The sequence below is a fragment of the Mustela nigripes genome, chromosome 2 (genome assembly GCF_022355385.1).
Source record: "Mustela nigripes isolate SB6536 chromosome 2, MUSNIG.SB6536, whole genome shotgun sequence".
Taxonomy (NCBI): Eukaryota; Metazoa; Chordata; class Mammalia; order Carnivora; family Mustelidae; genus Mustela; species Mustela nigripes.
In genome coordinates this window covers 13,426,569-13,447,678 of record NC_081558.1, presented here as the reverse complement: position 1 = coordinate 13,447,678, position 21,110 = coordinate 13,426,569, and the positions used below count along the sequence as shown (strand labels likewise).

At 51.1% G+C, this 21,110-nt stretch overlaps 2 protein-coding genes across 3 annotated transcripts; both read left to right on the top strand.

The window, feature by feature from the left end:
* Positions 1-3,723: 3,723 nt before the first annotated feature.
* On the top strand, positions 3,724-6,637 carry NXNL1 (nucleoredoxin like 1). The gene is made up of 2 exons (XM_059387786.1): positions 3,724-4,049; positions 6,160-6,637. Exons 1-2 carry the CDS (start codon positions 3,724-3,726, stop codon positions 6,491-6,493), a joined length of 660 nt encoding a protein of 219 aa, XP_059243769.1. The 3' UTR covers positions 6,494-6,637.
* A 1,695-nt stretch (positions 6,638-8,332) lies between these two features.
* Positions 8,333-14,973, top strand: TMEM221 (transmembrane protein 221). Of its 2 annotated transcripts, XM_059387785.1 has the most exons (4): positions 8,333-8,945; positions 11,078-11,163; positions 13,561-13,791; positions 14,426-14,973. In XM_059387785.1, the coding sequence occupies exons 1-4, from the start codon at positions 8,626-8,628 to the stop codon at positions 14,485-14,487; spliced, it is 699 nt and encodes a 232-aa protein (XP_059243768.1). In that variant the 5' UTR covers positions 8,333-8,625; the 3' UTR covers positions 14,488-14,973. The 2 variants fall into 2 exon arrangements, with proteins under 2 accessions (XP_059243768.1, XP_059243767.1); XM_059387784.1 differs by having other exon boundaries at positions 13,561-14,973.
* The last annotated feature ends 6,137 nt before the right edge of the window (positions 14,974-21,110 follow it).

Genomic DNA, 21,110 nt, shown 5'->3' with positions numbered 1-21,110 from the left:
TGACCTGAGCCAAAGGCAGATGCTTAATGACTGAACTACCCAGATGCCCCGTCTTTCGTCTCTTATAAGGACACTTGTCATTGGATTGAAGACCTACCTACATAATCCAGAATGATCTCGTCTTGAGATTCTTAATTACATCCGCAAAGACCCTGTTTCCAAATAAGGCAACAGTCACAGATTCTGGGTTTAGGACTTGGACATATCACTTTGGGGGCCACCACTCAACCCACTACAGCAGAACAAAAGATTAGAGTAGTAGCTCTCAACTACCCCCTGGGGGCACCGGGCCATGTCTGGAGTCATATTTAATTGTCACAACGGGAAGGGTTGCTGCTGGCATCTTGCGGATCAAGGCTGGGGTGTTGCTAGGCATCCTACAATACACAGGACAGCCTGCACCACAAACAATGATCTAGCCCCGAATGTCAAGGATGCGGCAGTTTTGGAAATGCTTGGAGAAACGAAAGCCCCAATCAAGTTGGACTTGGCTCCGCAGTGCAGCACACCACACACACACACACACACACACATCACTCATTGGGTGACTTCCCCCTGCCCCGCCCCCACCACACATCAATCACTGGGTGACTTGGCTTTGACAATCTGTTTCTCTGAGGCTCTATGCTGCACCTGTACGATGGAATCAACTCGCACAAACCTGGCAGGGCTGTTCGGAGAACAGGAGCCTGGCACCCTATAAAGATTAGAGGAGAGTCCCCCATTACTGAGATCACTATGCTCCCAGTGCATCTTGCATTCACAACACGGCAGGACTTCCTGGGGTTCTGGTAGGCTGAGGAAAATCTGACCCGGAAATCATTTCTAAGCAGAATATAACAAGGACACATTAGGAATGAGCCCGTTCACAAAATCTTGACAACATGAATTAAATCTGGAGAATGTGGACTTTGTGATTTCCTTTTTATTTTATTTATTTTTATTTTTTACTTATATTTTGGAGAGAGAGAGAGAGCATGCATGCATGAGCAGGAGGGGCAGAGGAAGAGAAAAAGAGAGAGACTCCAAAACGGGGCTCAGTCTCACCACCCTGAGATCAAAACCTGAATTGAAATCGAGTCAGATGCCTAACCTACTGAGCCATCCGCGAGCCCCATTCTTTCTTATTGTTTAAAGCCAATGTGAAGTGTCTTTCAAAGTCTCTAGTGTTTTCCTACGCCTGGAAAAAATCCTCTAGACCTGGTGTACTAGTTAGCTATTGCTGTGTAACAAATCATAACCAATCACCCCAAACTGGAGTGGGTATACAACAGGGATCAACTGTTTTGGGGACCCCATAGGTTGCCTGGGCAGTCCCTCTGCTGGACTTGGCTGGCTCAGGCAATCTGCTACAATCTGCCAGTGGCTGGACTGGAAGATCAGGTGTGTAGCAATTGGAGCTGGCTCTCCTGTGAGCATCTAGCTCGCCTTGGTGAAAATTAATAAAGGGAAACCTTCCTGAAATGCAGTTGAAGGCCAGAAGGGGGAGGTCTCCTGCAGGTACCACCGCATTTCAATTACAGGAAGAAATGTCAATTACAGACCCTAAACAGAAATATCAACAGGAAGGAATTATCATTTAATGCACCCAACAGGAAAAGGTGGACATTGCACGTCCTATAAGGACTATCCAGTTGACTATCCAAGCATCAGCCAATGAGAAACCATCATCAGCCCAAACTCCTGGTTCCCCGCAGCGGACTTCCCTTCAAAACAACCCTTCCCAACTTCCTCTTTCTCCATAAAATCCTCTCTTTTGTTTGTTGGACAAGCCTGTGGTTTTTACCGTAGTTTGCTTCCCGTGAATTGCAATTCTCTGCTATTCCTGAACACACACACACACACACACACATCACTCATTGGGTGACTTCCCCCTGCCCCGCCCCCATTTTTGTTGGTAAAATAATTGACTCTTCTAATTTTAAGGTCAACACCTCCGTGTGGCCTCTTATCCAATAGGCTAGAACAGAGGTCTGCAAATACAACTCACTGGCCAGATCTGGCTTGCCAGAAGCTGAGAATAGTTTTTACATTTAGGAATGGTTGAAGGAAATCAACAGTAATATTTCATGACATGCAAAAATTTTATGAAATTCAAACTTCAGTGTCTATAAATAGAGTCTTATTGGAACCCAGACACATAAATTCATATACATATCGTCCAGAGCTACTTTTGCAAGACAGTGGCAGAATTCGAAATTGCAAGAGACCCTATGGCCCAGCTCACCTGGGTGGCTCAGTGGGTTAAAGCCTCTGCCTTCGGCTCAGGTCATGATCCCAGGGTCCTGGGATCGAGCCCCGCATCAGGCTCTCTGCTCAACGGGGAGCCTGCTTCCTTCTCTCTCTCTCTGCCTGCCTCTCTGCCTGCTTGTGATCTCTGTCTGTCAAATAAATAAGTAAAATCTTAAAAAAAAAAAAAAAGAGAGACCCTATGGCCCACAAATCCAAAAGTATTTACTATCTGATCCTTTATAGAAAAGCTTTGTCAACCTCTGGGCAAGGTCAGCTTCCTCACACAGGGGTTTTGAAGGCAGCCTTCTAAGAGAATGAAAATGACAAGCGAGGATAAGACTCATCCTCCAAACTCAGACCTCGCACCACATTCTCTTGGTCAAAGCAAGTCATGAAGCTGACCCAGATTCAAGGAAAGGGGAACTAGTTTCCAATTCTTGATGAGAGGGGACTGCAAATGCTTGTGGCCATGATTTTCAACCTTACACACCAAGGGATCTTAAGGTGGGCTGTCCCCACTGAATTCAGGAGGGTGTAGGGGAAAAACCCCACATTTATTTTCATTAACTTCTGTTGACCTTAAAAATAAAGTCAGCTAGCAAAAATAGGTTTATTTGGGAATAGTACAGAATTTGGGATGATTCGGGAAAAGCAAACTACAGCAAAAACCGAAGCCTCTTTCAATAAAGAAGATGAAGGTTATTTTATGGAGAAGAAGGGAGGAACTTGGGAGGGGTTGTTTTGAAGGAAAGTCCAATGGAGAAAAGCAGTTCAGGGTGATGATGGCTAATTGGCTGAGTTGCAGGGGTGGCTGCAATGTCCCTCTTTTCCTGTTGGGAGCTACAATTGATCATTCTTTCCTCTGGATTCTTCTACCAAAGTTCTGAAACTGACCCGTCTTCCGGTAACTGACCGCTGGTATGGTGAGAGCGCCCCCTCCTGGCCTCCCGCGTCCATTTTAACAAGTTTCCCATTAAATTTTACACTTAACTGGAAGGTGGGATGTTTTTCATGTCCTGTCAAAGCAGGTATCAGCCAGCCCTGTGACTTTGACTGCCGTGGAAATCAAAGATAATTTCACATCACATCCTGGCCATTGCAGGCAGACACTTCAAAATACCATTTATCACAGTAGAAATCACAATCATTTGTAGAGCCCAGGTGAACCACAATTAACACATTGAATTCATGAAGAATCTCGTATATTTTACATCACAACTTAATAAGATATTTTCACACCCATATGTCAGGATTACTGTTTTCCTTTGCAATCCTGTACTTTTTCTTAATGGATTTCTTCCGGGAAGGAGCCCCTGGGCAGCCTGCCCCTACCCTCAAAGGCAGCACAGAATCAGGTCGCAGTTTAAGCAGATTAGTGAGGTCCTAAACTGGCCTCCTAAAGATACCTAATCCTGGGCCAGCCGCCAGCCAGCAGACCCAGGGCCACACAAAGTCCCTCCGCCGTGTCTCCAGCTCCCAGCCAAGGCTGCCATGGCCTCCCTGTTCTCCGGCCGTGTCCTGATTCGCAATAACAGTGACCAGGATGAGCTGGACACGGAGGCTGAGCTCAGTCGCAGGCTGGAGAACCGGCTGGTGCTTCTCTTCTTCGGCTCTGGGTCCTGCCCACAGTGTCAAGCCTTCGCACCTATCCTCAGGGACTTCTTCGTAAAGCTCACAGATGAGTTCTACGTGCTGCGGGCAGCCCAGCTGGCTCTGGTGTACGTGTCCCAGGATCCCACAGAGGAGCAGCAGGATCTGTTCCTCAGGGACATGCCAAAGAAGTGGCTCTTCCTGCCCTTCGAGGATGACCTGAGGAGGTGAGGTGGGAGAAGAGGTCAGGGAGGGCTTCCTGGAGGAGGAGATATTTCTGCTGAAAGTGACGTTTTTATTTATTGTTCCCTCTGTTCCAGCTGGAATTAATGAGCGTGTCCTGTGTGCCAGTCTATCCCCAGATGGGGTGGGGAGGGGACCACCTAAGGGGCTATGTATGCCCGTTTCTACTTAGCTCCCAAGGAGCTTACAACCTAGATGGGAGACAGATGTGACACAAAGACTCAAACACATATATAATAAGAAACTGCAGTAATGGTCCAGAGGACAAAGGGAGGATGCCATGTGGAAATATAATGGGGAGATCTTGCTGAGGTTTGGGGTCAGGGAATGGTTCCTTGAAGAAGTGTTTTTAAAAAGAGACCCCCAAGGCCAGGGAGGATAGGAAAGAGTGAGGAGAGGGAAGGGTTCCCAGGCAGAGGGGACAGCACAGATGAAGAGGCCATCAGAGAAAGAGCAGCAGTTCAGGGAACGGTAAGCAATCACAGATGGGAGGGATGCCTGCGTGGCTCAGCAGGTTAAATGTCTGCCTTTGGCTGGGGTCACGATGTGGGTCCTAGGATCAAGTCCCACGTTGGGCTCTGTGCTCAGCCAGGAGTCTGCTTCTCGCTCTCCCTGCTTATGCTCTCTCTCTCTCTCTCTCTGACAAATAAATAAATAAAATCTTAAAAAAAAAAAAAGTAAGCGATAGGAGAGGTCTGCAAGCACCATGCAGAGCAGCACCATGGTCTCCATCTTAACGGGAGTGGATATGATCCTCAGAGTAGCTGGGAGCCAGGCAGGAGGGCATCGGAGCTGAGAGAGAGGTGGTGTACCCAGTTGCCCAATGAACCATGCTACAGCTCATGGCTGTCTTAGGACCCTCCCCTTTTCTGCAGGAAGGCGTTCCTTTTTTTTTTTTTTTTTAGTTTAAAAATTTCTTTTTAACATTTTATTTTTAAGTAATCTCTACACCCAGCATGGGGCTCGAACTCACAATCCTGAAATCAAGAGTCACACTCTCCTCCAACTGAGCCAGCCAGGCGCCCTGGCTTTCCTTCTTTTTAAACTTCAACTTTTCATGATGAAAAATTTCCAAGATCTCTCAAGTTGGAAGAAGCATGCAGTGAAATCCACAGCACTCGTTGGCACCTGGCCATGTCTGCTTTATCTACACACACGGGAAGTTTGCAAGGAACCATCTGAAAGCGAATCACAGGCTTCTGACACTTGACTGACTTCATTAATTTTGCTCCCCAAGTTGGAAGTTTCTAGAGACCGTCATTCTCCACCCACCATTATCAGAGTTAGGACATTTGCTTCCTCCTTCTGCCCTCTCTGCTGCTGAGGGGAATCCTTCCTGCAAAGTGGCAACATTTTCCTTCCCATGGCAGAAATGTCAGCTGTGAGGTCAGAGCCAAACTCGGACCTGCTGACCTCGTGTGACACAGGGTCCTCTGGACAAAGCCTACTCTGGGTGGCTTAGGTGTCTGGACAGAGAGTGAGCCATTCCCTACCCCCTTCTCGCCACCCTATACACACAGGAACACACACACACAGAGTTCCCAGATAAAATACAAAAACAAATTTCGCATCAACAATGAGTCATTTTTTAGTGTATTTTTTACTTTTTATCTTTTTTAAAGATTTTATTTATTTATTTGACAGAGAGAGGGAACACAAGCAGGAGGAGTGGGAGAGGGCGAAGCAGGCGTCACTGAGCAGGGAGCCCAACGCTGGGCGCTGGGCTGGATCCCAGGACCATGGGATCATGACCTGAGCACAAAGCAAACGCTTAACCAACTGAACAACCCACGCGCCCCAGTATACGTTTTTTAGCGTATGTCCCGCATAGTGCATGTTGTGATGTGTTATAACATATACAATTATAATATATGACATGACATGACATGACATGACATGAAATATATGAGGTGGTAGCTTGTCTGAGGTATTGGAGACACAGTGCAGAGGCCACTGAGGCCTGGCCAGGTCCCCGGGCGCCCCCAGCACACACCGTGCACACGGAAGGCGCTCCGTGAGTCCTGGGGATGGGGGTGGCTCCCCAGCTCGGGATCGGGACCGGCTTCCGACCCGACTGACGCGCCCGCCCCACAGGGACCTCGGGCGCCGCTTCTCCGTGGAGCGCCTGCCGGCTGTCGTGGTGCTCAAGCCCAGCGGGGACGTCCTCACCCACGATGCCACCGACGAGATCCGGCGCCTGGGCCCCGCCTGCTTCGCCAACTGGCAGGAGGCGGCGGAGCTGCTGGACCGCAGCTTCCTGCAGCCCGAAGACCTGGACGACCCCGCGCCGCGGAGCCTCACCGAGCCGCTGCGCCGCTGCAAGTACCGCGTGGACCAGACCGCCCGGGGCAAGCGCGGCCCCGGGAGCGGGAGCCCGCCGGAGCAGAAGAGCCGGGCGGAGGGCGGCGGGGCGGGGGAGCTCTTCTGACCCCCGCGGGGAGCTCGCGAGTGGGGATTCGGGGCTGCGACCTCCAGAGGAGTTACCGCCCCAGACTCTAAGGGGTCACAGAAGGGGACACTCGAGGCAGACGTCGTGGCGTCCGGGAGCAGCGCCACCCCCCCAGCAGGGGGCCCTCGGACTCACCAGCAGAGCTTCGAGAGACGTAAAGTGCCGCAGGGTGGGAGGCGGGGGGGGGGGGGGGGCGTGGCAAGAAGACAAGAAACCCATTCAAAACTAAGCAAAGGACCTGAAGAGGCATTTCTCCAAAGAAGATGCACAAAAGACCAAACCCACGAAAAGATGCTCAGCCTCCTTAGCCCTTAGGGAAATGCAAATCAAAAGCACGGTGAGGGGCTCCTGGGTGGCACAGTGGATTAAGCCTCTGACTTCGACTCAGGGCATGATCCCACGGTCCCCCATGGGGCTCTGCTCAGCAGGGAGCCTGCTCCCCCCCCCCCCAACACCCACCGCCTGCCTCTCTGCTTACTTGTGATCTCTGTCTGTCAAATAAATAAATAAAATCTTAGGGGGGGAAAAAAAGGCACGGTGAGATCCCACTTCACGCCCAGTGGATGGCTATAATGAAAACCCAGGGCGTAATGAATGTTAGCAGGGAAATGAAGAGAGTGGAGCCCTCGGGCATTGCTGGTGGGAAGGTAAAAGGGTGCAGGTTGCTGTGGAAAGCAGTCTGAGGTTCCTCCATAAGATAAATACAGAAGGACCGTAATTACCAGCAATTCCACTCCAGGTATAAACCCAAAAGAAATAGAGACTCAAATAAATAACCGTGTGCGTGTTCACAGCAACACTATTCACAACAGCTAAAAGGTGGGAAAAAGGGGCGCCTGGGTGGCTCAGTGGGTTCGGCTCAGGTCATGATCTCAGGGTCTTGGGATCGAGTCCCGCATCGAGCTCTCTGCTCAGCGGGGAGCCTGCTTCCTCCTCTCTCTCTGCCTTCCTCTCTGTCTACTTGTGATCTCTGTCAAATAAAATGAATAAAATCTTAAAAAAAAAAAAAAGGTGGGGAAAAAAACCAAATGCCCCTCAACAGACAAATGCATAAACACCATGTGGTCCATCCATCAGTGAGATACTCTTCAGCCCCTAAAAGGAACGGAGAACTAATACACGGTACAATGTAGATGAACGTTAGTGAAAGAAACGGGACACCGGAAGTCATATAGGCTCTGGCTCCATTTGTATAAAATGTCCAGAACAGGCAAATCCAGAGACAGAAAGCAGATCAGCGGTTGCCAGGGCTTAGGGGAAGGGGATGGGGTCTCCTTTGGGGATGATGAAAATGTTCCAGAACCAGACGAAGATGCTGTTTTCACAACACTGTATGTACTAAATACCACTGGACTGTTCACTTCGGAATGGTTTCTTTTATGTCATGTAAATCTCACCTCAATGTTTAAAATTAAAAATAAATAGATAATAACCAAAACTACGGGCCTTGGGAGGAACAAAGTCGAACAGCAAAAGACAGGGGTGCCTGCTCAAGCCGCGGCCGCCAAAGGGCCTCGCCCAGGAGGCGACATTTCGGCAAAGCCTTAAAAGAAGGTCGAACGGAGGGGAAATCGCAGCCAACTGCAAGCGCCGCAGGTAAAGAGACCGAGTATCAGAGTGAATTATTTAAAAATTCGTTCAAGTTTCTTTTTTCTTTTCTTTTCTTTTCTTTTTTTTTTTAAAGCAACGAAACAGGTGCTTCGGGCAGTGGGCGGTGTAGCGGTCCCTTTAATGAGTTTAGGGGCTTGTAGGGCTCCGGGGATCCAGCCACTGAGCCCATTCCTGTCTTGGGGCCGCCTCTGTCCCTTCTTAGCCCCGCCCCGCCCCGGCCCCGCCCGGCCAGGACCTGGAGACCGGGAGGGGGCGCCCGCAGGGTCCCTGGAGGGAGGGGAAAGACTTTGACCCAAGTTTTCGCAGAGCTTCCTCATCCCCACGGCGATCTGCACACCAATCCCTCTTCGGCCCCTCAATTTTCAGATACCCCTTGCGGTCCCGCCCCCTTCGGAACTCCTGGGGACCTTTGGACGCCAGCCCAACTCCCCTGCCCCGCTAAAATCTCTTTTTTTCCTCGACCGCCCCCCACCCCCACCCCGGCTCACAGACCCCCAGTCATGGCCCGGTCGTACGGCGGCCGGGTGCTGGCCGCGATGACCTTGCTGGGCATCCCGGCGGCCGTGCTGGCGGCACTGGGAGCGCAGCTGCTGTTCCAGCTGCAGGCGGGCCGCGCCGAGCTTCGGGGACTGCGCGTCGACGGGCTCGGCCCGGAGCTGGGCGCCGGCCCCGGGCTGCCCGAGGACGCGGCCGGGGCGCTGCTGCCGCTGGCCGCCGCGCTCGCCGCGCTCGCCCTGGTGTTGGGCCTGACCTGCCTTCTGCTAGCGGCGCTCTGCGGCCACCTGGGCGCCGAGCTGGCGCGGGGGCCCGGCCCCGGCAGGTAGGACAGGCCCCTCCGCCCCGAGGCCCGGCTGGGGGCTGGGCAAGCCCAGGCGAGCCGCTGCCCCTGTCGGGACCTCAGGTTGGGGGAGAGCGTCCCCTCTCCCCTCTACTTGCTTCCATCCCGTCCTCTCTTCCTCCCCTCTCTCCATCCCCCACCCCCTCTCTCATCTCTTCCTCCCTCCGTCCCTCCCTCCATCGGGCGTGCATCGACTGCTGCACTCCCCCCACCATTTTACAGAGGTGGAAACTGCGGTTATTGGGGACCCAGGGCCGGGTGGCCCCAGTGTTGACAGCGCTTATCATTGAGGGAACCCTAAGCTCTATGTGCTTTTCGCATTCTGTGGACTAGCCAAGTGACCCCTGCGAGGCTGGTGTTCCTGCCTCTCTTACACAGGGGAAGCTGATCTCTTTAGGCTGCCCGGTTTGGAAGAGGGTGGAGGAGATTTGAACTTATTTCTGGTAGAGCCAGAACCTGTGCTCTGGTCCTGGGTGGGTATCCTTCCTCAGGCAGCTGAGCTCAGGAACATGGGCACTGGTGGAGGCAGGTGTCAGGGGACAGGGAGTGTAGCGAAGAACCTTCCCAGTGTTCCCCTCCAGGATGCTGGGGGAGGGGAGCCAGAATCAGGGTCCCCTATTCCATGGATTTGAATGGATGGGAACTTTCACCACTGGGGTAGATCTCACCTAAAGTGTGCGCTATTCATTCCATAGCTCAAGGGGGGCTGAACTACACTCATGTGTCAGTCAACAAACACCCAATCATGGGTGTCTTCAGGGGGCTGAGCCCAGCACCAGGAGTAGAGGACACAGCAGGAACCAGGTGGACCCAGACCTGTCTTCATGGGGTAGAAAATAGAGGCAAGACAAATAACATTAAGTAACGATGAATGCTGGGAAAGGAGGAAAATGGGGTGATGCCAAGAAAGAGGGCAGAATGGGGGGTTGAAATGGGACCATCAGCAGAGGCTTGAGCAGAGACTTGAAGAAGGGAAGGAGGCAGAAGATCTGGAGGACTGTGATCCAGGCAGGAGGAACACCATGTGCAAAGGACCTGGGGCAGGAATGTGCTTGGGGTGTTAGAGGGAGATCAAGGTGATTGATGTGGCCGTGGGGAGACATAAGGGAGATAAGGGCAGAGAAATCAGGAACTGGACCATGTAGCTCTTCTTGTGCTGTGATGAACACTTTGAGGGTTACTCTGCCTGAGAGGGTTGGGGGAGAAAGGAGGGGCATATCTGACTTCAGTTTGGAATAACCCCTCCGGCCACTGTGGGAAAAGGGGGCATGAGGTCAGGTGGTGGAGAGACTGGGGAGGAGGCCACTTCTGCTGTACCACTGGGAGATGAACGATAATGGAAGCTCTCAGAGCCTCTGTTTCTTAAGCCTCCAGGAGGGAGGGAGGGAGAGTGCACACAACAGAAGCACTTAGCATGGTGCCAGGCTCAAAACGAAGACCTCCATCAGTCTCAGCTCTTGGGAATCTCTGTTTCTACTATGTCTGATAACAAATTAGCCCTGGTTTCTTTACTTCCCAAACGAGCTTATGGTCTGTAGAATAATGGAAGTCAGGTGCACAGCTAGTGTCTGTGCATAACAGCTGCCTCGTGAGTGTTGCATGTTTGAATGGACTGATGTATACGGATGGGCCATAGAAGAGGGGGAGAGGATGGTGGATGGATGAGCGGTGAATGAGGAATGGATGAATGGACAGATGGATAGTTGGTTGGGTCAATGGATAGTGAGGAGGAGATGGATGGTGGATGGATGGGTGGGTGAAGGATGAAAGGGTGGTTGGAAGGACGGATGGGTAGTTGGGTGGTGAATGGCAAATGGATGGATGGACAGATGGTGGCTGTTTCAGTAAGTGGTTGGATGGATTAATAGAGCCTGATTGAATGGATGGATGGCTGTACGGTTGAATAATCGATGGGGATGTGTAGATGGTAGTGGTACCTGGATGGATGGATGAATGGGTAGATAGATAGAGAGATGGATGGATGGATGGATGGGTGGGTGGATGGATGGATGGATGGATGGGTGGATGGATGTGTCCTTACATAGATCTCGGGCCTCCCTGGCCTTCCCCCACCAGCTCCACCTGAGCCTATTCTCTTCCTGCTGCCCCCTCAGGTCTGACTGGTTTCTCTATGACTGCCGCCTCCTCAGACACGTGGCCCTTGGCCTTTTCTGCTGTGGGGTCTCTGTCTACTTAGCAGGTGCGTGCTGGGGGATAGAATGTTGGGTGTAGAGCCCTGGGCTGGGGTGGCCAAGGGTCGTGGCCCCATAACTGAAGTCAGCTCCAGTGCCAGTCGGCCTGTGTTCAACTCTTGGCTCTGACACTTTCTTGCTCTGGGACCTTGGGCAGATTCCCTCTGTGTCCAGGTTTCCTCATCAGTACAGTGGGGATACATAGTTCCCTGCCTTCTAGAATTACTAAGGGGATTCCGGGTTAATCCCTGAGAAAGATTGTGAATGGCATCTGACCCCAGTAGGGGTTCCATAAGTCGTAGTGGTCTTCAGAACATTTTTGATTCTTCAGTTTCCTACCTTTGGTTTGAACAAAAACTTTCATGTCCTTGGTGTTTTTTTGGAGATAGTGTTTCATGGGTTGGTCTTAGTAAAAAGCTGTTGGTTACAAATATCAGAACCTCTAGCTCAAGAATGGCTTAGGTTAAAAAAAAAATGCTTTATAAACCAGAAATGCAGTTGTAAATCCCATAACATGAAACATAACAAAAACTAAAAGTGTGGGTGCCAGAAGGACACAGCACATTGTCTTTCCTTCCCTGACTCGTGATAACTTTTCTTAGATCAACATCCTCTCACTCACACTTGCCAGTAAAGTAATCAAAGCATCAAGCATCCCAACATCTTATATATCATTCTAATCTTGGAAAATGCATTGATGGTGCTGCAGACCTAGGGCTGAAACATACACAGACCACTGGCAGTCCTATAAACAACCTGTTTTACTAGAAGAAGAAAATATTCAGCTGAATGAAAAACAAGGGGTTTGCTATTACTGTCTGTTTTGTTTTGTTTTGTTTTTTTCATTTCTACAACAGAGAAATAGAAGTTTAGGAGATATATTTAAATTATTTATGAGATGTGAGCCTAGGGTTCATTATGGGACTATAAGGGTATATATGGATATATAAAGTACAGGGAACTCTGCATAACTTTTGCTGTTAGACTTAATAAAATGCTCCAGCTGTGAGTTTTTTTAAAAAGGAGGGTGGAGGGGGTGACGCATGTATCTGTAAAGATCGGGCTGGTTGGCCTCAGGTGCAGATGGATCTAGGTGCTCCACAAGGTAATCAGAAATGCCTCTTGTTTCACCTCTTCACCTGCTATCCCCTGGAAAAGATATCTATAAGTGCTTTCAATACAATGCCTACAACCTTGAGCCCTTTCCCAGGCTGGCTAAAAAATATATATATATATTGGAGACTTGGAGAATAAGATATCCTCATTCTAATACACAAGAAACTCACAAAGAGGGGGAAAAAGGTAACTGTGTCAGCCTCATTAAGTTTTAAATTAAGAATTTGTTGAGCTCCCATTTAGATTCCTTTTGAGGTTAGATTACCTCACTCAGCAAGAATGCCCGAGCACATCCAGCCAATCACCCAATCATCCATTCGTTGCTAGCCAGAGCCAAAAGAATAATTTTAAAAACCTTTTCAAAAATGTTTAGAGCAAAAGAAGTCCTTGGCCTCACTTTAATCTGTCGAACATGATGCAGTGTGACATCTAAAAAGCAAACAGTACAGAGCCAGAGAAAGCATAAAGACAGCCAGCAAAGTGCCAAGAAGGCTTCCAGTCCACTCTGGGCTTCTCCTGGACCAATTCCCCTGCTGCTGCAGTAAGAAAATTCCTCCCTACCCACAGCCCAGTCAAAAGCCCCAGGGCTCGCTTTGATTAGCTGGGCTTGGGTCATGTGATAGCCCTGCACCCAATCAGTACAACCAGGGGAAGCAATGTTCTGATTGGCCTAGCCTAGCACCATACCCATCAACATGTCAGAGAGGTGGCTCAGTGCTCCTACATTAACGATCTGGATGAAGGTAGGGACTGAGCTGGTGGTTTTCAATGGGAACAGATTCTGCTGATCCAGGGAACATTTGCCAATATCTGGAGACATTTTGGGTTGTCATGACAGGGAAGGTGGAGAATGCTACTGCATCAAGTGGGTAGAAGCTGCTAAATATCCTACAGTCCACAGGACAGTCCTCATCAAAAAGAATGGTGCCAACTGGGTGCTGGACAAGTCAACAAGCTAGCACAGATTGGTCCTCAAGGTCAGGTCACCAACCATCTCGTTGAGACTGGCAAACAGGCCAGAGAGGGGCTGTGATTCACTCAAAGTTAAATCACGGGATTCAGGAAGCCTGAGATCTGGGTTGTTTTAGTTGTGGTCAAGTACTTATAACATAAAATTCACCATTTTACAGTAAAATGCATGTGATGATGGTGTAAGAGGATTAGGTAGTTAAGCTATGTGCCCATCGTGTACAAGTTTCTGTGACTGCCCTCTGTTTGGGGGAGCTCTCCCAGAGCTTGGGGATCAAACGTTTGTTGACTAAGTAAATGAGAGCCATTTCTTTCCCCAGCACTGTCCATCTACGCCCTGCTGCTCTTTGAGATCGAGACAGGTGCAGCAGCCGCCTCCATCCTTGGAGTGGGTGCTCTGGTCCTGGTGGCGGCGCTGACCCACACTCTGCTCCGAGCTGCCCGGGCCACCCGCCGTGGCCTCCATGAACTGTCCCCACCACACTTTGAAGACGACCCTGTCCGCCCTGCTGAAGTCTCCAAGGCCAGCCCCAGGGCTCAGCCCCATCAGGGTACCCACCACCAAACCCCCTACTCATCCTGCCCAGAACCTGGGGACCCCCTCAGACCCACAGTCACTGCTACAGCACCTGCAGCCATGGGGGGAGGCCGGGAGAGCAGCCTGCCTTTATCCCGCTTGCACCGGACACTGTCGGCTGGCAGGGGCCACTGGGAAGGGGTCACCCATGAGATGCGTAGCATGCTGGGCCACCGGTCACGGGGCTCAGGGAAGGACTCTACACTGGTGTGAACCCAGGGATCAGGGATAGAGACCTGGTGTCAGGCAGCAGGAAGAGGACTCTGTAAAGATAGGTCCAGGCTCAGCCACAGTAGCAGTACTTGATTTCTCAGCATCCGTGCCTTGTGTCTGCAAGGTGGCTTCATGTCACAAAATGGCTGCCAGGGCTCCAGCCTTCACCTCCTCTCTCAGAGGGAAAGGCAGAGACCAGGGGGCACTCAGCACCTGGAAATCTTCCCGGGAGGCCTTGGGACCCTCCTGCTTATACCTCATTGGCAAGAACAGAGTCACATGGCCACATCTCTGGGCAGAGGAAGCCGGAAAATGTAGCTCTCCAGATGTTAGATGCAGGAGGGGAGGGTTGGGCTTAAACAGTGGGTCTCTAAATGTCTCCATCCATTTTACAGATGAGGAAACCGAGGTCCAAAGAAGGGCAGTGACTCACCAGGAGTCCCATGGCCAGTACTGAGCTTCAGAGTCAGGATTCGAACCGGGTTTCTGTAACTCCCATGCTGCTGACAGTGCAAGTCTCAGACTCTGCGACTTCTTCCAGGCTGTGAGCATTTGAAATCTGTGTGTGCTGAGCTCAGAGCACCCTAGGGCCCCAGGTGCACATGGACGGCTGGACCCAGCCTTCTGGCTGTGGGTTTCGCTGCTCTGTGTCTCAGTTTCCTTGTTTATAAAATGTGGCCAGAAGCAGTTCCCCCTCCTAGGGCTCCTGTGAGACTTGGTGTAAGCCAGTCCAGGTGCCTGTGCACAGTAGATCCTCAGTGCATGTCAACCTGTGTCGTCATCAGTCGGGTGCCCTGGTGGCAGGAGAAGGTGGGTTGATGGCCACTTTCTTGGGCTCACAAAACTGCCAAGGCTTAGAGTGGATGACTCAGAGCCCCAGGGATCTCCAGAGGCCCTGGCCCCATTCCCATCTCATGCAACCCTCAAATAAACTCTGACCCTCGCTATCGCCTTTGTCACTCGAGTCACATCCAAACATGTGCGGTCCAGCCCAGGCCTGGGGTAATGGGTGGGATGACAGGAGTAGGGTGGGGAGGCAGAAGTGGGGGGCAAGGGTCTATTCCTTGTAGACCCTAGTTGGGGAGCCATGTCCCACAAATCTTCATGCACATAAATTGCACTGGGAGTGGGGATGCCTGGCCTCCACTCACCCCAAACGGACAGATGTCCCCAGAATTCTCCTACTGCATCCCTTCCTGAGCCACACAGGCACTCTGAGTCCCAGGGAGAAAGGAGACGGCTCAGCCACAAAGTGATTTCAAGCTCCCCTAGGACCCTTTCCAACAGACAGACAGGTGACAGCACTCGGGGGCGGGGGGGAGCTGGTCCCTCAAGCCTGACCCTAGCAGGAATCCTGCTGATCTGATACACCCAGACCTGAGTGGCCCACCAACTCCAGCTCCAGCTGCCTCCTCCCAGAGTGGCTGGTAAGATGCATAGACGACCTTGCTGGTGGAATGGAGCGAGGACAGAGCACACATGAACGTCCCACGTGGCGCCTGACACGTGGGAGCACCCAGTAAGCATGGGTTCTCGGGGACCACAATAAATATCAATGAAAAAGTTCAAATAAGAATAAATGTCAGGGGACCTGGCTGGCTCAGTCAGTAGAGCGTGTGACTCTTGACCTCAGGGCCATGAGTTCAAGCCCCATGTTGGGTGTAGAACTTACTTTTAGAAATAAATAAGTAAATAAGTGTTACATCATTATAACATGCCTGGTTCTGCAGACGCGTGCCAGGCACTTTCCTGGCTTCGATTTATCTTTGGGACAGCCCCATGTACAGATGGGGAAACTGAGACCCAGGAAATAAGGCCATATGGTGGCCATGGCTGGAACCTCATTACCCCATCACAGAGGGTTCCAGAACACAGCAGGTGCCTGAGAAACACTGGGAATTGTTGTTTCTGAGACTCCCCTGGACTGGGGCAGTCCCCTGGGACTCTGGGGTGTGGGACAAGAGAACGAGGAGGAAGGACCATGGCTGTCTGCCAGCGAGCAGCACCTCATCTCCTGGACTGGGCAGGGGAACCAGAAGCTGGACCCCTCAGCCTCATCTCCAGGGCCAGGCCTAGGGTGCAGGTGCAAAACTGGAGACCTAGAAGAATTGAAAACAGGTCTTCAAACAAATTCTTCTACAAGCATATTCGTAGCAGCACTAGTCACACCTGCCAAAAGGTGGAAACAGCCCAAATGGCCATCAACAGGTAAGCGGGTAAAAAATGTGATGAATCCATCCAGCGGGAATATTAACTCAGCCATGAGAAGGAACAAAGCACTGACCTATGCTACATATGGATGAAGCTCAGAAACATCGTGCCAAGTGAAAGAAATCACACGCAAATGGCCACATAGTGTGTGATTCCACATATATGAAACATCCAGAACAGGTCGATCCATAGAGAAGAGGCAGATCAGTGGCTTTCAGAGGGTGGGGGTGGGGGGGCATGGGGAGTGACTGCTCATGAGGACAGGCTTTCCTTTCTGGGTGATAGAAATGTTCTGGAATTAGACAGGAGTAATGTTTGCACCACATTGTCAGTGCACTAAATGCTAACTGAATTGTGCACTTTATAGATTTTATTTATTTATTTGACAGACAGAGATCACAAGTAGGCAGAGAGGCAGGCAGAGAGAGAGGAGGAAGCAGGCTCCCTGCTGAGCAGAGAGCCCTGAGAATTGTGCACTTTCAAGTGGTGAATCCTGTGTTATGTGAATTTCACCTAAATCAAGACAAATTTAAGGAGGCACTTGTTCTCAGGCTCCTGCAGGTACAGATGGGGTCCTGAACTAGAATGAGCTCCTTAAATGTTGTACCTCTTGAGCTCACTAGCCTCACTCTCGTCTGACCCTTGCACATCCTCACGGGACCCAGGACAGGAGCCCTGAAAACTATGCAAGGTTTCAGCTTGGAAGGCCGGCTGGGAGTGCTGCCCATAGCCCAGTCGAAACCTGCCCCACCTTGCCAGCTGTTCCCTGGAAGGGACTCCGAGCATCCTCATATCTCAGCCAGAATCAGGTGAGAGGGGATGAGGCTGATTCTGGGGCTGGAGCCAAAGGCTCAGGTCGCTCTGTGTCCTCCAGGAGCTGGGACAGACCTGGCTCTGGAAACAGTCATGCGACCTGCCACTTTAGTTTCCCTTACAAAATAAGGTAACCTCCTCCACTCTACCAAACACAGCTATGAGGACCAAATCAGAAAGGATATTGATGTCTCCATTAATTCCACGGGCCATGCAAAACCAGCAGCTATCAGCATCCTGTGTGATTAGAAAGTGGACAACATCTCTCAAATATGTTGCCTTGGATTGGGATCATCAGAACTAGACCTTGAGGGGCGCCTGGGTGGCTCAGTGGGTTCGGCTTCTGCTTTGGCTCTGGTCATGATCTCAGGGTCCTGGGATCAAGCCCCACCTCTGGCTCTCTGCTTGGGTGGGGAGCCTGCTTCCCCCCCTCCCTCTGTCTGCCTCTTGTGATCTTTCTCGCTGTCAAAGAAATAAATAAAATCTTAAAAAAAAATAAAAATAAAAGAGAGAACTAGACCTTGAGAGGATTTGAGGGATGTGGTTTGTCTATATGGGAGATTACCCCAGGAACCCCCAGAGGCCTTCGGGGACGCCAGTGAGCAGATAGTACTGTGGGCAACTGAGGCTCCATGCTGTTGGGGACCCCTGGGAAACAGTATAGAGCACACACAGCAGAGTGGTCCCCACACAGGGGCTTGGGCCTGGGGTGTTTATCCACTGAACCCCATCAGGTATTGGCTGAGAGCTGCTTCTAGAGAGATTAACCCCTCACACTTCTGGTCTTCCCTGTGCACAAGCTGGACACACTCTTGTGGCCAAAGGAGGGCCCAAGAAAGGTTGGAGGTATTTTCTGTGAATGACATTCATCAGGAAGAGATAAACATGAAGAGGGTGAAAGGGAGGTGGGGGCAGAGAGTGTCTGTTCCAGCTTTGTTGCATTTTTGCAACAGCAGGCATACTGGGGGATACTGAAAACACTTAACCACACTATTCCTGGTTGAGAAGAACTATTGAGTTTTGGCTGCCCACCATGGCTTGGATACCCTGAGTAATTCACACAAGCATCACCGTTGTTGTCCCCTGGATCCAACTGGTCTCTCTTTAGTTCTGCACATGCAATCTACTGAAAGTGGCAGGACAGAGCTGGGGTCCTCTGTGCTTGTGATATTTAGAATGGAAAGCCAGATGCCACCTTGAAGGAAATTGCTCTGCATGACAAGGGGCATATTCCCCCCCACACACGCACTCTCCAGAGAACACTTTATGAACACACTTTAAAACATATTTTGGGTGAAATAAGAGTTTTGGAAAAGGCCTCATGAACCCTCCATTTCAGGACTGTTCTAGGTACAGTGCAAATTGGACCTTAGGCTCAGAAGTGTTCAGAAGGCTCAGAAGACCACCCAAGATGCAAAACTGAGCAATAATCACAAAATGGAGCAATAATCACAAAAATACTATCTGAAAATCCAGCACTCTTGCTTTCCAACTTCAATATCCTTTGAGTTTGTATCTGTTAGCTCTTGCTGCAAATCATCCTCCCAAGTTAGCCGCTCAGAAGGACACGCATTTAGGGGCGCCTGGGTGGCTCAGTGGGTTAAAGCCTCTGCCTTTGGCTCGGGTCATGATCCTGGGGTCCTGGGATTGAGCCCTGCATCAGGCTCTCTGCTCAGCGGGGAGCCTGCTTCCTCCTCTCTCTCTGCCTACTTGTGATCTCTGTCTGCCCAATGAATAAATAAAATCTTAAAAAAAAAAAAACGACACACATTTATTATCTGACAGTTTCTGGAGATTAGGAATCTGGGGCATGGCTCAACTGAGACCTCCCCTTCAGACTGCAATCTGGGTTCAACAGGGGTGGGATCTGCTTCCAAGCTCACTTTGGGGTTGTTGGCAGAGGTCCATCCATTCCCTCCAAGCTGCGGAACTAAGGGCCTTGGTTCCTTTCTGGCTGTTGGTAAGAGGCTGCCCTCAGTCCCATCATACATCTTTATATCTTTATAAGCCAGTCTGCTTTAGCAAACCCAGCAAGAGAGTCTCCAACCAGATGGAAGCCACTGGCTTAGAACCTAATCATGGAAGTGACCATCCACCTTGCTATGTTCGGTTGGTTAGAAGTGAGTTGCTAGGTCCAGTCCTACCCAAGGGAGGGGATTATAAGGGTCTGAACACCGGGACACCATGGTCTTTGGGAACCATCTCAGAAACTACCTAATGTCTCGTAAATTCTCGTCAGGCTCTGCCCGAAGACAATTAAAAATGGCAGGGGTCTGAGCAAGATGAGAAAGGGGTGTTTTCCATACAGCACAAATCAGCTGTTTTCAGTTAGGATCTCTAAGCCGCCAAGACTGCAGAACAGCTAAGGAACTCAAACTCTGGCGAGACCAACGGCCAAAATTAACGCAATTGCGATGCCAAGTGTTGGTGAAGACCCAGAGTCGCTGAAACTCATTCACTGGGGGCAGGAGCGTAAACTGATACAACAGCCTTGGGAGTCTGCGTGGCTACAACTCTGAGAGCAGAACACAGGCCTCGCCTACCACCCACGATCGCCACTCGGGGCATTTACACAACAGGAGCGGGTGCGCGTTCCTCAAAAGACATGGGCAACAGTACCCAGGGTGGTTTTGTTCAGTGGTCGCAGATGGAAGACAATCCAGGTGTTTATCAGCAGGGGAGCAGGGGAACAGAATGGCACATCCATGCAATGGACTCAGCAATGAAGAAAAAGGAATGACTCATACAGGCGACACCCTAGATAAATGTCAGAGAGGGAATACTGAACAGAATTAGCCAGACTCAGAAGAGAACTCAGGAGGGCATTACACTTCTATCAAGTTCAAGAGCCGGTAGGATGACTGATGAGGTAGAACCCTGTAGCTTCAGGGGGCTTGAAGGCGGGTGGCAAAGGGATGTTTGAATCTGTCCCAGGTGGGTGCTCTGATGGGGTGGAGAGAGCAGTAGGGGCCACAGCTGGGCTCAGCAACATTTGAATACAGGAAGCACGGGTTTTGCACTAGCAGAGGCCACTGGGGTTGCATCCCTCCTGCACCTGCTTGGACTTTGCACTCCAGAAACCATTCAGCTGGGCAGAACTTTTGGAGCTGGGAAGTGTTTCTGCATGTCAGTAGAGCCGTGGAGGGATGAGTGCGTTCTCCCTCAGAGCTGCACTGAGGTAAGGCCCATTGAGATTCCCATTATAAAGATGAAGAAACTGAGGTATGGAGAGGCTAAGCCACAGCTCAGCGTCACCAGCAAGTGAGCAGGGGAGGTGGGACCTCATCTCGCCCTATGTCACCTGTCTCAGGTGGGAGCAAGCCAAAGGCAGGAGGGATAAAGCTTTGGCCCCCTCCTCTGTAGCCCAAGCTGGTGTAAACTCAGCCACAGGAGTCAGGGTTGATGTGGCCCAAGATAGAAGTGCACGAGTAGGCTCCAAGGTGACCCTCACGCACTTCCCAATGCTGTCCTCGGGCCCCAGGGGGCTCAGAGGGTTGGGATTTTGCTGGGTCATCGGCCTAGCAATACCAGCAAGTCCAGTCAGATCCAGGGCCAGGACGGCTCATCTGGGGGCCCCTGGTCACCCACGGATGCCCTGGAAAGTGATCCAGAGCTGGTTTCAGGGTGGCCAAGAGGGTGACCAGGGAGAACAAACAGTCTTTGCTTCTCGGCCAGATCAGATTCCAGGGCTGGCGCCAGAGCTGCCTGGGCGGGACCAACAGGCGCCCAGAGAGCTGAGAGGTGGGGAGATGTCTCAGCACCGAAGGCCTAGTTTTCCCGAGGCAGCTGAGCTATACGGGGGAGGGAGCATATTTTCAGTTTCCCCTTGCCCCCCTGTCCAGGACAGCTTGCTGTCTCTCCCCTCAGATGTCCAGGACAGAACCATTCTGCTTCCCTCTGACTCCAGACCAGGACAGGACACAAGTGGCTGAATGGATGGTACACCCCTGCGGGGGACCAAGTGGGGCGAGTTCTGGCCGGTGATCTGTGACCAGAGCTCTGACGCGGCACTTCTAATCCAGGGTATCTCACTGACAGGGCAAGAGCTTCCTGAGT